This window comes from Diabrotica virgifera, chromosome 3 (assembly GCF_917563875.1).
Source record: "Diabrotica virgifera virgifera chromosome 3, PGI_DIABVI_V3a".
Lineage (NCBI taxonomy): Eukaryota > Metazoa > Arthropoda > Insecta > Coleoptera > Chrysomelidae > Diabrotica > Diabrotica virgifera.
The window spans coordinates 54243257-54258838 of NC_065445.1; the positions used below are offsets into that span (position 1 = coordinate 54243257).

The window sequence follows — 15582 nt, forward strand, 5'->3', positions numbered from 1 at the left end:
ATCTCAAACAACCGAGTATGCATATATCTTAGTAACACCATAATCGTAGAAAATTTACTACACAATCACAAAGGGAACGACATCGAGATCAGAGGATTAGTTACTCCTGCGAGCCAACTAGTGATATCAAATGTATATCCCAGTATTCCAAATATTATAATCGAAGAAGAGCTCAAAAAATTGAAGCTTACTGCAGTGTCTAAAATAACATTTTTAAAAGTTGGCATGCCTGAATCTGAATACAGTCATATATTAAGTTTTAGGCGTCTAGTATTTGTTGCTATAACAATTAGTAATCTTATTCCAAATTCACTTCTAATATCTCACGACAATACCCCTTACAGAATTTATCTTTCCTTAGATGGTTTAAATTGCTCTAAATGTAATACCACAGGGCATAAAGACGAAAACTGCACTACTGAATCAATTTATATACAAAATCTTGACCAGGTATCTCACTCTATGAATGCTAATATTTCTGAAACAGAAATTTATCCAATAAATCAAAAATCCATTACATCAGAGATATCAACTGCTCATCAATCCGCTGCTCTTCCTACCTCTACAACCAGCCCACCACCAAATACCTCCACCAACTCACAAAACCTATCCGAATCACTATCTAATGCTACCAACATAGTAGCACATACTTCTGTCAAAAGACAAATGTCAGCATCTCCTGAAATAATAGAGGCAGAAAATCAAAAAATAATACTTCCTGCTTCAAAGAAACCTGCACCTAAAAGAATAAAAAAGTATTGAGCACCGAAACCTCAATGAAACCTATAGAAGCCTTTTTATTGTCAGCTACTACTCCTTACCCACTAGAATACATAGAACTTTGTGACTATATTACAAATGCTATAGCCTCAAAATTGTCTGAAAACGTAGCAAAGGATTATACAAATGACCTAGAAGGACTTAGCGCTGAATTGCAAATGGTACACGCAAGCGACCGACGACGCCTTAAATACAACATTCAAGGATCTTAAAAAAGATAAACGGAATAGACAACTATTCTGTTACTGAGGAAGAAAGCGACTGTAACCCTATTCAATAAAGACTCCGGCTTAGACACACACGACTTGTGATGCGACACGAGAATGTGTCAAAGATGTCAAACACCTCTCGCAGTTAACCATATTATTATAATAATAGAATGTCCAGAGTACACCGAAAGAAGCACTGGTTACAAAATTCAACTAAGTTCTGTCTTTTATAAATCATTGTAAACTGTATAAAAAATTATGATTCATTTTCTGTAAACTGTAATAGTCTGGGCTGATTATCGGAGAATAGGCGATTTTTGGGAAAAGTTATTTACCAGCAATTTTATTGCTGGAATCGAATCTTATGATTGTATATATTAATAATATAGGTATGCAAAGTCCGCAGATAGTGTGCTACTTTTTTTATAAACAAAATGGCGCCCGAAAATCGTGTTTTTTCAATTTTTGCTCTATAACTCCCAAAGATTTTAACTTTACACCAAAAACACTGAAATAAAAATTCACCGCAATTAAATTCTGCATAGAGACGTGTTTTTTTCGATTTACTTCGATGAAAACTTTCCCCGTAAAAAGCGGGTTTTTCCAACAAAATCTTTAATTTTCAACTAAACTTTTAGATAAGTAATTGTTAATCAATAATTAAATAGCTTGGTAATGTAAAAGCCCTTTGCGTATAGATTATAATTCCAGAAGCCGATGGAAATCGAACGAACAATTTGGCAACAATTGAATTGTTAATTAAAAATTTACGGTCGCTATAATAACGACAATAATTATGATGCATAAGAATAACTATGATTTTTTCATAAAAAGGAACTATACCTATCTAATGTACTTTACAGAATTGAAATTGGACTATTTAAGCGGCCTCAAGAATATTTTAAAATTATAAAGAATTTTTTGGCTTATAAACAAATAGAATATCTCGGGAAATATTAAACTAAATTAAATCATAAAAACGGTGTTCGAAAAACAGCGGCAGGACGCTTCTTTTAAAAGAAAAAACGTTTAATTATGATGAGCAGTTCCTGAGATACAACCGGTCAAAGTTGACCGGAATTTACGGCAAAGATATAAACAATAGGATCATAATTTTCAAACCATCACCTTTTTATTTTTGTCCTCTTTCTCCACACCAATTTTCATATCCTTAAAATACTCATAACATATATTATTATAATAAAAACTATCGATAATACGTGTGAAAATTGCCAAGAATAGCAAAATTCCAATCAAAAATTAGGTTGGAGAAAATGTAACCCTCAAAGTTCAAAATCGGTATACGTTAAAAAATGCATTTTCTCGGCTTCTCATGGAGCAATTTCCTTCATTCTTTTTTTGTTCTCAAGTAATTCGAGTAGAGCCATCGAACTAACGCATTATTAAATGTCAAACTTGCTTTTGTTTTGTTATAATAAATTTATTTATTTATTATAACACTAAATTTTATTTTGTTTAAATAAAAATTGTTTAAATCATTATACAGCTTTCAAATGAGAATATTTATGTTTTTAACTTTAAAAGGTACACTTGTAGTAAGTTTATCTAAAAACAGCCTACAAGTGGAAAAAATATGTAGTTTTCTGTTCTTATAAATAAATTAATCTATTATAACAAAACAAAAGCAAGTTTGACATTTAATAATGCGTTAGTTCGATGGCTCTACTCGAGTTATTTGGGAACAAAAAAAGAATGAAGGAAATTGCTGAATGTGATGCCGAGAAAGTGCATTTTTTTAACGTATATCGATTTTGAACTTTGAGGGTTACATTTTCTCCAACCTAATTTTTTATTGGAATTTTGCTATTTTTGGCAATTTTGAGACGTATTATCGATAGTTTTTGTTATAATAATATATGTTATGAGTATTTTATAGATATGAAAATTGGTGTGGAGAAAGAGGACAAAAATAAAAAGGTGATGGTTGAAAAATTATGATCCTATTGTTTATATCTTTGCCGGAAATTCCGGTCAACTTTGACTGGTTGTATCTCAGGAACCACTCGTCATCTTTAAACGTTTTTTCTTTTAAAAGAAGCGTCCTGCCGCTGTCTTTCGAATACCGTTTTTATGATTTAATTTAGTTTAATATTTCCCGAGATATTCTATTTGTTTATAAGCCAAAAAATTCTTTATAATTTTAAAAAATTCTGGAGGCCGCTTAAATAGTCCAATTTCAATTCTGTAAAGTACATTAGATAGGTATAGTGCCTTTTTATGAAAAAATCATAGTTATTCTTATGCATCATAATTATTGTCGTTATTATAGCGTCCGTAAATTTTTAATTAACAATTCAATTGTTGCTAAACTGTTCGTTCAATTTCCATCGGCTTCTGGAATTATAATCTATACGAAAAGGGCTTTTACATTACCAAGCTATTTAATTATTTATTAACATATACTTATCTAAAAGTTTAGTTGAAAATTAAAGATTTTGTTGGAAAAACCCGCTTTTTCCGGGGAAAGTTTTCATCGAAGTAAATCGAAAAAAACACGTCTCTATGCAGAATTTAATTGCGGTGAATTTTTATTTTAGTGTTTTTGGTGTAAAATTAAAATCTTTGGAGTTATAGAGCAAAAATTGAAAAAACACGATTTTCGGGCGCCATTTTGTTTATAAAAAAAGTAGCACACTATCTGCGGACTTTGCATACCTATATTATTAATACATACAATAATAAGATTCGATTCCAGCAATAAAATTGCTGGTAAATAACTTTTCCTTGTATTTTGCTAATTAGCCCAGAGTATAAATAATTACCATATTTTTGTCATTCATATCTTTTAAAAATGTATCTTTTTTCTCTATTTTGTATTATAAATCTACCGCTAATAACCCCAGTGGTTGATGCGGATAAATAAAAATAAAAAGAATTGTCATTTATATAAGCGGAAGTTTTGCTTTTAATAAAATTTAAACAAAAGTTTATTGGGACCCATTTTCTGGTAACACTTTCGTGGTTTCTAAAATTTGCAAACCAACGAATTGCTGGAGCAAAGAAGGCTGAGGGAGATCTGAAAGTTGCCTCTCACTTCTTGCCTGTCCAGCGCGGTAAAATTCCAACGAAAAATGGTCCCGCATACTCAGATAGGAGTAAACCTAATATTAATAAATAGATCAGTAAGGATCTGCGAAAAAACGTCTATTTTTGGATGTGAGAGGTGGCATTCGGATTTTTGCAGATAAAGTTAGGTGACACCTTCAGTAATAATAATTGACTTATGCTCCTTCTCAAATATGCCCGGAACATTAATAAAACAATTAAAATATTTAAAAATTTCGAAAAACATCGATTTTTTCCTGCTTTCTTTGCTTATAACTTTAAAACGGTTCGTTTTGGAACAAAGTCGTAGAGAAATAAAATAAAGATAATTGAATTTTGTATGATATACGACTGGTAAACAATGTCTTACTAAAAGGTAAGAAAGAAAAGGTATTACCTTTTCTGCAATATAGCAATAAATACAAAATAAGGGGGCAAAATAAGTCTGTTGTTATTCAATATTTTTTAACCACTTTGGTGGCACTTAGAACCTTAGTAATTCGCTTAGGAAATTCTTTGTAACATACTTAAATTGTGTACCAAATTTCGTTAAAATCAACTTAATAACATTTGCATAATAAATTTGCAATCTAAATGTTTTTAAAAAAGTTCAAATTTTTTAAAATCTTTCTGAACAAAAAGTAGACCTTTTAGAAGTTGGCTAATTTTTTTACATAGGTGCTCTACCTATTTAATACACTTTACAGAATTAAAATCGGATTATTTAAGGGGCCTCAGCAATGTTTTAAATTTATAAACAATTTTTTGGCTTATAAACAAATAGCTTTGTTTAATAATAAAAAAATTAAATTTTAGCTATGCAAATAATTAAAACCGGTATAATTTGACTTAAGCTTTCAAATGCTGTCAGCAGAATTGCTATTTTATTTTTTAATCAAAAGTTATTCGCGTTCAAAAATTGCAATTCCTCGATTTTTTTAAAGTTCCACCGCGTTTATCTCGAAAACTATGCATCCTACGAAAAAACTTATAAGAACATTTTTTGCTTAGAATTACCCAAGAAATACAAAAAAATGTTTTATTTTGCGAAAAATCGATGTTATGTAATTCCTCAAGTTATTTGTTTATAACAATCTTATCGACATCCGGATCAACTGTTACCCAAAAAATTCGTGTTATACGGGTCAAAATACATAAAGAAACTTGGATAAGTCCATCTAAATAAAGGAGCCCGTAGCACCCCCTCCTGGCCACTGCACTAATTTGTTTATAAGCCAAACAATTGTTTATAACTTTAAAACATTGCTGAGGCTGCTTAAACAATCCGATTTCAATTCTGTAAAGTGCATTAGATAGGTGGAGTGCTTCTTTATATGTAAAAAAATTGACAAATCTTTGTATGTTCTAGTTTTTGTTGTGAAGGATTTTAAAAAATTTTAATTTTTTAAAAAAAGTTTAGATTACAAAATTATTATTCAAAATCTAGTAAGTCAATTTTAATGAAATTTGGTGTACGGTTTTAGCACATTACAAAAATTTTCTAAGCGAATTAGGAAGGTTCCAAGTGTAACCTAAGTGATGGAAAATCGTTGAATAAGGACAGGCTTGTTTTGCCCCCTTATTTTATATTTATTGTTATTTTGAAGCAAGGGTGATAAATTAAGACATTTTTAACCAATCGCATCTGATAGAAAATTTAATTATCTTTATTTTATTCCCATGCGACTTTGTTCTAAAATGAATAGTTTTTAAGTTATAAGCAAAAAAAGTAGAAAAAAACGAAATTTTTTGAAATTTTTAAATATTTTATTTTTTTTATTAATGTTCCGGGCATATTTGAGAAGGAGCATAAATTCAATTATTATTAACGAAGTTATCACCTAACTTTATCCGCAAAAATCTGAATGCCAACTCTCACATCCACCTAAAAACAGATCCTTACTGGTCTAAAATATGTACTTAATAATTTCGTTACGAAACAAGAGCCGTCTTATATTTCAGTTTGTTCAGAGAGCATCATAAGCACCCTAACCGGTTTCAAATCTTATTAGGTTATCATCAAAGAGTGCATATACAGTGCGCTGGAATAAGTGTTACCCCTCCCCCTTATTAACTTATTTATTTTTAGCACATAAGCAAAATGCTCGGACATGTTGATTTTTCATAGTATATTATAGCATCAATGTTTCGAACTTTACGCTATTCCTCTTCAGGTGACAGGCATAACTTTGATTTTTTTAAATGGGAAAGTATATATGTAACACTTCATTTAAAAGCTTTTGAAATACTGATTACAAAAATGTATAATACTTTAATCCTGTTTGAGTGCGTAGGCGCAAAATTTCGGTCGAATACTTTCTAAATGCAATCATTTTTTTCCAATCCTGAAAAAACTAATAAATATTTTTGAAAAATTTAAACGCAGAATAAAATATTACAGTATTCTCGATGTTCAAATGTCCCTGAGAACTCCTATAATGTTTATTTTAATAAGTCACAGGGGTGAAAAATAGAGAAAATTTATACTGATTTTTAATTTCAAATATATCATTCAAAAGAAACTTTTTTATTCTAAGGGACTTTCAGCCCTCGGTAATAATATAATCTTTCATTATGCGTTTAAATTTTTCAAAAAGATTTATTAGTTTTCTCAGGATTCGAAAAAAATGAATGCGTTTAAAACGAGTTCGACCGAAATTTTGCACCTACGCTCTCAAAAAGGATTAAAGTATTATACATGTAATATGTTACTTTTTTTCACCACTATAGACTGGGACTTGGGACTTTTGACTTTTTTTAAACTAAATTGATGTTGCTCTGAAAATACAAAGTTTATTAATTTTACAATATTTACAAACTTAAAATTATACTACCTGAAAATACAAAGAAACAACAATTTAAGCTAATTATTCTACGTTAAAAAATTCTTAATCATTTATGACATTAAATAATTTTAAGAAAGTTTATTCATGACATTTTGCCACTGTCACTTCACTTTATCTTGCTACTTGGCTAGTGTCTCAGCTACTTGCTTCAAACTTAAATTAAAGAGAATCTCGACAGCAGATATTGTATGTCGGGGTTTCTCTTTACATACATTTTTGTAATCAATATTTCAAAAGCTTTTAAATGAGGTGTCACATGATGTACTTTCCTATTTAAAAAAATCAAAGTTATGCCTGTCACCTGAAGAGGGATCGCGTAAAGTTCGAAACATTGATGCTATAAGATACTATGATTATTTTAAAAATCGACCTGTCCGAGCGTTTTGCTTATGTGCATAAGTTAATAAGGGGGGGTAACACTTATTCCAGTGCACTGTATGACTATCTATGAACAAACTAAATTCGGGCTACCAGTATCGATTCACAACGAAATAACATGGTAGTACGGATGTCGTGGCGACATCTGCCAAAAACACGCGAAAGTTTTGCATTTAATAAAATTAAAATAATATTTTCTTTTCCTTGTATAATAAATAACTATGATTTTAACTTGAGTATATTTTTTCAGTTTGTGTCTTTTCACGTTTTCAGGTTTTCACCAAAGATTTCCCCCGTTGGTCTTCGGCGAGACAGTCGTTACCAATTTCCAAACAACGATTGGAAGTCCTTAAGGCAGATCTGTGGTCTGAAGTCGTTAAGAGTAGTCATCATCAAGACGCCTGGACATGGGGTAAGTGATTTTAGAAATTAATACAACCACTAATGTCATAAAACAGTGGGTTGGGATAAAGTATGGAACCAAGCAAATATCTTTGAAACGAAAAGAACAATATGTATGAAACTTTGCATGCAAGTATAGTGACGCAAAAGGCATCTGTTGTCATATTTTTTGTTACTACTCCACTTCCGGTTTCACCGGAAATACCCTTAACTTATTTAATTTAAATAGGACACCCTGTATATTTTGCGGATTTTAAAATAATTTGTTATTTTTAATTCATACATACCAAATTTGATAGAAAAAAATTGTTACTAGCGAATACCAGTTAAAATCGTTACGAGAAGAGACAAATAATACCTACGATTTGACTTGTTCGGGATAAGGTTACTGACGAAGGCGGCTGGCTGGTAAAAAACTAGTGTGTGGAACTGTTGATTTTTCCGCATCGTTTTTATTGGTTATATTACACTAATGTGTATTATTCACCGTGAGTGATAATGTCGAAGATCCGGTTGAGAGTAGAGATATAAGAACATGGAAATAACGTTTTTTGGAAAAGATTTTATAGAAGAAACAGTAGTCCTGTCGCCAGGGGGGGTACAACGGCCTCGTTAATTCAGATGGACTTACCCAAGTTTTTTTTATGTATTTTGACCCGTAGAACCCGAATTTTTTGGGTAACAGTTGATCCGGATGTCGATAAGATTGTTATAGACCAAGAACTTGAGGAATCAAATAACAGCGATTTTTGGCAAAACAAAACAATATTTTGTATTTTTTGGGTCATTTTAAGCAAAAAATATTTCTACAAGTTTTTTAGTAGGATGCACAGTTTTCGAGATAAACGCGGTTGAACTTTCAAAAAATCGAAAAACTGCAATTTTTAAACCCGAATAACTTTTGATTAAAAAATAAAATAGCAATTCTGCTTAGCGCCTTTGAAAGTTCAAGTCAAATTATGTCGGTTTTGATTATTTGCATTGCTAAAAATTTATTGTGTTATTGTTAAACAAAGCTACAAACAACTAGTGCGTGAGTGATGTTTCTATGATTTCTCATTTAAAATCGAACGAGTAGGTAGAATAGGTACTAGTGCAATCAAGACTATTTCTACGTTACATGCGTTAAAACGCATGTAAAAGCACGGGAAACCCTACGTGTTTATAGCTTTGTTAAACAATAAAAAAATAAATTTTTACCAACGCAAATTATCAAAACCGATATAATTTGACTTAAACTTTCAAATGCGGTAAGCAGACTTGCTATTTTATTTTTTAATCAAAAGTTATTCGGGTTCAAAAATTGCAATTTTTCGATTTTTTTAAAGTTCAACCGCGTTTATCTCGAAAACTGTGCATCCTACGAAAAAACTTGTAGAAATATTTTTTACTTAAAATGGCCCAAAAAATACAAAATATTGTTTTGTTTTGCCAAAAATCGCTGTTATTTGATTCCTCAAGTTCTTGGTCTATAACAATCTTATCGACATCCGGATCAACTGTTACCCAAAAAATTCGTGTTCTACGGGTCAAAATACATAAAAAAAACTTGAGTAAGTCCATCTGAATTAACGAGGCCGTTGTACCCCCCCTGGCGACAGGACTACAGAGCGAGAAGTCACTACAATGTTGTGACCAAAAGCATATATAATAAATTAATGGCCGAAGGACAAGATGCGGAATAATTGTCTGCTAAGAAAACTCTAAAACGATTTAGAATTGTTGAAGTTTGTGAAATAAAAAAGTTGGCTTCTAGAACTGAACCCATCAAATATTAATGTACCTGCTGAAGATATTTTTGACGTAATTGAAGCAGCCCACGTTGCTATGGGTCATGGAGGTTGAGATAGATTGAAGACTGAAACCGCCAGAAAATACGCAAATATGATAATTGATACCTATCTTCAATAATTTTATATCAATGTATAAAACCTGCTAACGGAAGAAGAGTAAAGCGTATTCAGAAATGAATAGTCGCTGTTAGGTAGATTTGATCGATATGCAATCACAAGAGGATCACGGCTATAAGTTTAATATGGTTTATCAAGACCATTTAACAAAATTTGTTTTGTTGAGACCATTACAAAGTAAGAGGGCGGCATAAGTTGCTTATCAATAATTGATATTAACGGATATATTCTTGACTTTTACATTCCAATAATGGCCGTGAGTGCCCGTGAGTTCGTTAATGCAGTTATAAATGAGGTAATGTCATACTGGCCTGAGACAAAATTAGTTCATGGAAAACCAAGGCACAGCAAGAGTCAAGGTTCAGTCGAGCGAGCTAACTAAGTCGAGAAAATGTTAGCAGCCTGGATGCAAGACAGTAGCACAACCACATGGTCAAAACGACTGGCATTTTTTATAGTCTAAGAGCTAGTGAACCCTCCGACTAACGGTCGTCCTGTAAGGCTAGAAATTTTTCTAGTGATAATTCATAGCACACCAAGGCTAAAAACCATGACCTGGCAGGCATCAGCGGTGCACGTGTATCTACCAAGTGAATCGAAAAGTGCAAATTTAGGGGGTAAAATAAACTTTCTCCTGTAAGGTTTAAATTTAAGTATGTGTTTGAGTAAGTCATTTAGAAGAAATGTGTACAATGACAGGCGATTCTGAAGAGCATAAGACCTTGCCAGGCGAGGGGAAAGATTAGGGGTTTTTCCTAAAATTATTCTTTTTGCTTCGAACAATTTTTTTTAGGTTTCTTGAATCATTCCAAACAGAAAAGGTATTTAGTGATTTTTCTCTTAAGTTAATAGTTTTTGTTATATTATAAGCGATTGAAAATTTTGAAAATTGCGATATCGGCCATTTTTAACCCTAAATGGGACATTTATCTAAAAATTTCAATGTTGCCAAGGTACGTAGATATTCTTTAAACATTGATTGATGAAATCCCGAAGAATTTTTTGCAATAAAATATCGAAAACCCCTTTGTTTTTTTTAATTGCTAATCAAGCGGGCGCGACACTGTAGTATAAGTGAGGACGTTTGAGTTTTGCATAAATTCATTATCTCGAGAATGGGCAAATTTCAAGAGAAATCCTCAGACAGGTCGATTTTTATTTTTGAATTAGGACTTTTTGGCATATATATAATACTAGTGACGTCATCCATCTGGGCGTGATGACGTAATCGATGATTTTTTAAAATAAGAGTAGGGGTTGTGTGATAGCTCATTTGAAAGGTTATTTAATTCTCTATTCAGTAATATAAACATTAACATAATTATTTATACAGGGCGTACAAAAAAAATTTTTCTTTTATTTGTCAAATTTAATCAAAGTTAATTTAATTAAAAAAATTTTTGTACACCCTGTATAAATAATTATGTTAATGTTTATATTACTGAATAGAGAATTAAATAAACTTTCAAATGAGCTATCACACAACCCCTACTCTCATTTAAAAAAAAATCATCGATTACGTCATCACGCTCAGATGGATGACGTCACTAGTATTATATATATGCCAAAAAGTCCTAATTTAAAAATAAAAATCGACCTGTCTGAGGATTTCTCTTGAAATTTGCCCATTCTCGAGATAATGAATTTATGCCAACTCAAACGTCCTCACTTGTGTCCTCACTATACTACAGTGTCGCGCCCGCTTGATTAGCAATTAAAAAACAAAGGCGTTTCCGATATTGTATTGCAAAAAACTCTTTGGGATTTCATCAATCAATGTTAAAAGAATATCTACCTACCTTGCCAACTGAAATTTTTAGATAAATGTCCGATTTAGGGTTAAAAATGGCCGATTTCACAATTTTCAAAATTTTCAATCGCTTATATAACAAAAACTATTAACTTAAGAGAAAAATCACTAAAGACCTTTTCTGTTTGGAATGATTCAAAAAACCTAAAAAAAATTTGTTCGATGCAAAAAGAATAATTTTAGGAAAAACCCCTAATCTTTCCCCTCGTCTGGCAAGGTCTTATGCTCTTCAGAATCGCCTGTCATTGTACACATTTCTTCTAAATGACTTACTCAAACACATACTTAAATTTAAACCTTACAGGAGAAAGTTTATTTTACCCCCTAATGGACATCGCACACATCTTATGGAAAATATAATGTCACTCAAATTCAATAAAATTTATACGATTAGATTCTTTTTAATATAACGATCAATTCTTATCATTGCGCCAACTCTTAATTATGATTAATTACGGCGCAAATTGCAATTAAAGTTTATCGAAATCACATTTTTGGAGTCCATAAAATGTTAGTTTACAATCATTATTGCTCTGAGTGCTATTCATAACAGCTTAAATCCCGCTGGACCTAAGCGGATTAGTGAAACTAATCCGCTGATTTATGGAGTACCGAAAATCTGGGTATTTTAAAATATTTTTTCTCTCTCTAACTTATGTACCTACCCATTTGATTTCAGATTTATTTATATCAATTTCTTATTTTTGAAAATAGAGAGTTGGCGCAATGATAAGATTTGATCGTTAATTTAAAACGAATCTATTGGTATAAATTTTATTGAATTTGAGTGACATTATATTTTCCGTAAGATGTGTGCGATCTCCTTTGCACTTCTCTATTCACCTGGTAGATACACGTGCACCGCTGATGCCTGCCAGGTCATGGTTTTTAGCCTTGGTGTGCTATGAATTATCACTAGAAAAATTTCTAGCCTTACAGGACGACCGTTAGTCGGAGGGTTCACTAGCTCTTAGACTATTACGTTTATGATCTTATCCAGTATTTTACGTTTTAGAAAAATTATTTGCAAACAACCGCGGTAGCAAATTATTTACTGATTTTTATTTGAATCTGACAATTACTGGAAAGTTTAGTAAAAACTAGTTTTGACTGAATTATGTTTAGTGTCAACTAGAATTAACTGAAAATATTTGAAAGTTCTAGTTTTCACTAGTTAAAACTAGAGTTGTCCAAAGCCCATAGTTAAAACTAGTTTTTCCTAGTAAATTCGGGTTTTAACTGAAATCGGGTTTTTACGGTAACATATACATATCTATTCCTATTTCGGTTCACCTGTACACGTTACTAAATTTCTGTTGCGATAGTGGCGCCATCGGACATTGAGTCAAAATCCTTTTCTACCCGCGTGGATAGACCTATCATATATCCTCAACAGGGTTAAACCGTTGACTGATAAATATACTGTAAATTGACTGATAAATTTACTATCCGTATTTATCAATCAACGGTGAAACTTTGCATCTTTCCCCGAAGTAATCTGTAATCATAGTATACTTTTCGATACATGATGAATATTATTTCGTTAGTTGGCATCGTTTTATCAAAATTTCCCGAATTTTTATTAAATATGTTAGCAGGCTATTTAGAAACTATCTAATTTCCTAAGATTTTGGAAAATTATGGTAAGAGTAGATATTTATTTGTTCCATTTCACTTTTTGAATCGTCTTTACAGAAATGAAATTCTTCTTTACAGTAGTCTTCGATTTGAAAGACAAGACCTAAATCCAGTGTGACGTGATATTATTTCTGACAAAGAATATGTTTCTCCATCTATTCAGTATCATTTATGTGAAAATTTATTTTACAAGAATTACTTCAAGTCTTTAAAACCTGTCACACGTACTCTGTTAACAATAAAAGTAGACAAAAGACATGATGTTTTTAGTAATTCAGTGTCCCTAGTTTTCTTTTAAGTGTCGTATTGCTTTTTCGAGTTGAAATGGATCGTCGAAATTAAATTTTCCTCTAGCACATGGAGTTAGTAGTTCTATCGAGATTATTTTCACGGAGAATAGTGATAGAAAAGTTTATAGTGAAAGTTTTATTGGCGATGTTAAGTCACAATGACGACCTCTCTTGGATTTCGCCGGAACTAAAATTGAGGCCATTTTTCTTTTTATTGCCCTGCTATAATGGGGGTTTTTAATGTCAAATGGTTATTAAAATCGTTATCAGTATTGCTCCCCTACATATGAATCAGTCATTTTGAAAAGGGGTCATCTCCACTTTTTTAAATTTTACAGGAGAGGTCAAAAACTTTTTATCTTTAAGACTATTAGGAAAATAATTGTTTTAAGTATTTTTTTGGAAATAAAAATGTATACCATTTATATTAATTAGTTGCAATGCGAAGTCAAAACAATCTTACTTTTCAATTAAAATACGAAGTGCACTCCAGCTCTCTGAATCGCGATTTTCGATTCTTATTGGAATCTCATCGGAGAGAGCGCAGGCTTGTTCTCCATATCCTAACTGACCAACACAGAGCTTTTCCCACACATTGCAACTGAAACAAATTTATTTTAATCCCTATTTTTACCTATTTTTTGGGTTTAATATTTACTATACAAGCTGATGAATAATTTAAAAATATTTTTTAGGTTTGAAAAGACCTATAAACCGCAATTTTTTTAAAAAGAGATGACCCGTTTTCAAAGTGAACAGATGATGTTCATTTTGAAAACGGGTCATCTCAAATGGGTATCTCTAGGAGATGACCCCTTTTCAAACTGAACTGGTTTGCGGGGTATAGCCCGATCAAAGAACAATCTGACCCAAAAAAAATAAAGGAACGATGAAAATTTGGGAATAGGTAGTTGAAATTGTCTATTACTATACCGGGTGTCCACTTATATTTTCCCCATGTTAACTGTCTATAACTTCTAAACGGCTCAAGATAGAATGCGGTTTTAGCTGAAATGTTTTATTTTAATAAAAGTTTTGTCTGAATGGATTGAATTTTTTATATCGCTTTCAAATACGAAAAAAAATGGCCGATTTTTTAAAATAACGTTGTTGACTTTTTTTTAATAGAACACCCAGTAAGTATATTTTTTTGTAAATTGAAAGAAAGGTCATTCACCTATCCAGCGGTAACGTTTTTCAAAATCAGCTGTCAAATCACTGAGTAATTAATTTTTAAATGAGAGGTGCAACGTGGATATCACATAATACCTAAATAACATAACTAAGCAAAATGATATTATGTTATGTGATTTCCACATTGCATCTCTCATTTTAAAAATTAATTGCTCAGTTATTTGACAACCGATTTTAAAAAAAATTATATCGCTGGATAGGTAAATGACCGTTTTTTCAAGTTACAAAAAAATATACTGGGTGTTTTAATAAAAAGAGTCAACAAAGTTTTTTTTTCAAAAATCCGCCATTTTTTATTTAAAGGCGATATAAAAAATGGTCATTTACCAAAAAACTTGAAAAAACGGTCATTTACCTATCCAGTGATATAAAATTTTTTAAAATTGGTTGTCAAATGACTGAGCTATTAATTTTTAAAATGAGAGATTCAATGTGGAAATCGCATAACATAATATCAATTTGCTTAGTTATGTTATTTAGGTATGATATCCACGTTGCACCTCTCATTTTAAAAATTAATTACTCAGTGATTTGACAACCGATTTTGAAAAACTTTATATCGCTGGATAGGTGAATGACCTTTCTTTCAATTTACAAAAAAATATACTGGGTGTTCCATTAAAAAAAAAGTCAACAACGTTTTTTTCAAAAATCCGCCATTTTTTTTCGTATTTGAAAGCGATATAAAAAATTAAATCCATTGAGACAAAACTTTTACTAAAATAAAACATTTCAGCGAAAACCGCATATTTGTATCTTGAGCCGTTTGGAAGTTATAGGCAGTTACAATGGGGGAAAACATAAATGGACAGTGGACACTCGGTATAAGAAAAAGTTTACATAAAATGGAGGGGAAAACCCCCTCTCAAAAATGAAAAATATACATTCAAAATAAGTCCGGAATTGGATAAAATGACTAATTCTAAGCAACTTTTGTTCTATAGAGTTTTTTCCTTACGTCAATACTTTTCGAGTTATTTGCAAGTGAATATGTTCATTTTTAACAGAAAAAAACATGTTTTTGGACGGTTTTTCGGAGATAACTCAAAAAGTAAGTAT

The 15582-nt window shown here is 31.4% G+C and overlaps 1 protein-coding gene across 3 annotated transcripts in view; it reads left to right on the forward strand.

Moving 5' to 3' along the window:
- LOC114326580 (apoptosis-resistant E3 ubiquitin protein ligase 1) overlaps positions 1-15582 on the forward strand; it is a 293562-nt gene that overhangs the window by 205361 nt on the left and 72619 nt on the right. For all 3 annotated transcript variants that reach the window (XM_028274984.2, XM_028274991.2, XM_050646470.1), the window contains one exon: positions 7553-7691. In XM_028274984.2, coding sequence (XP_028130785.1) covers positions 7553-7691 — 139 coding nt within the window. The remainder of the gene's footprint in view (positions 1-7552; positions 7692-15582) is intronic.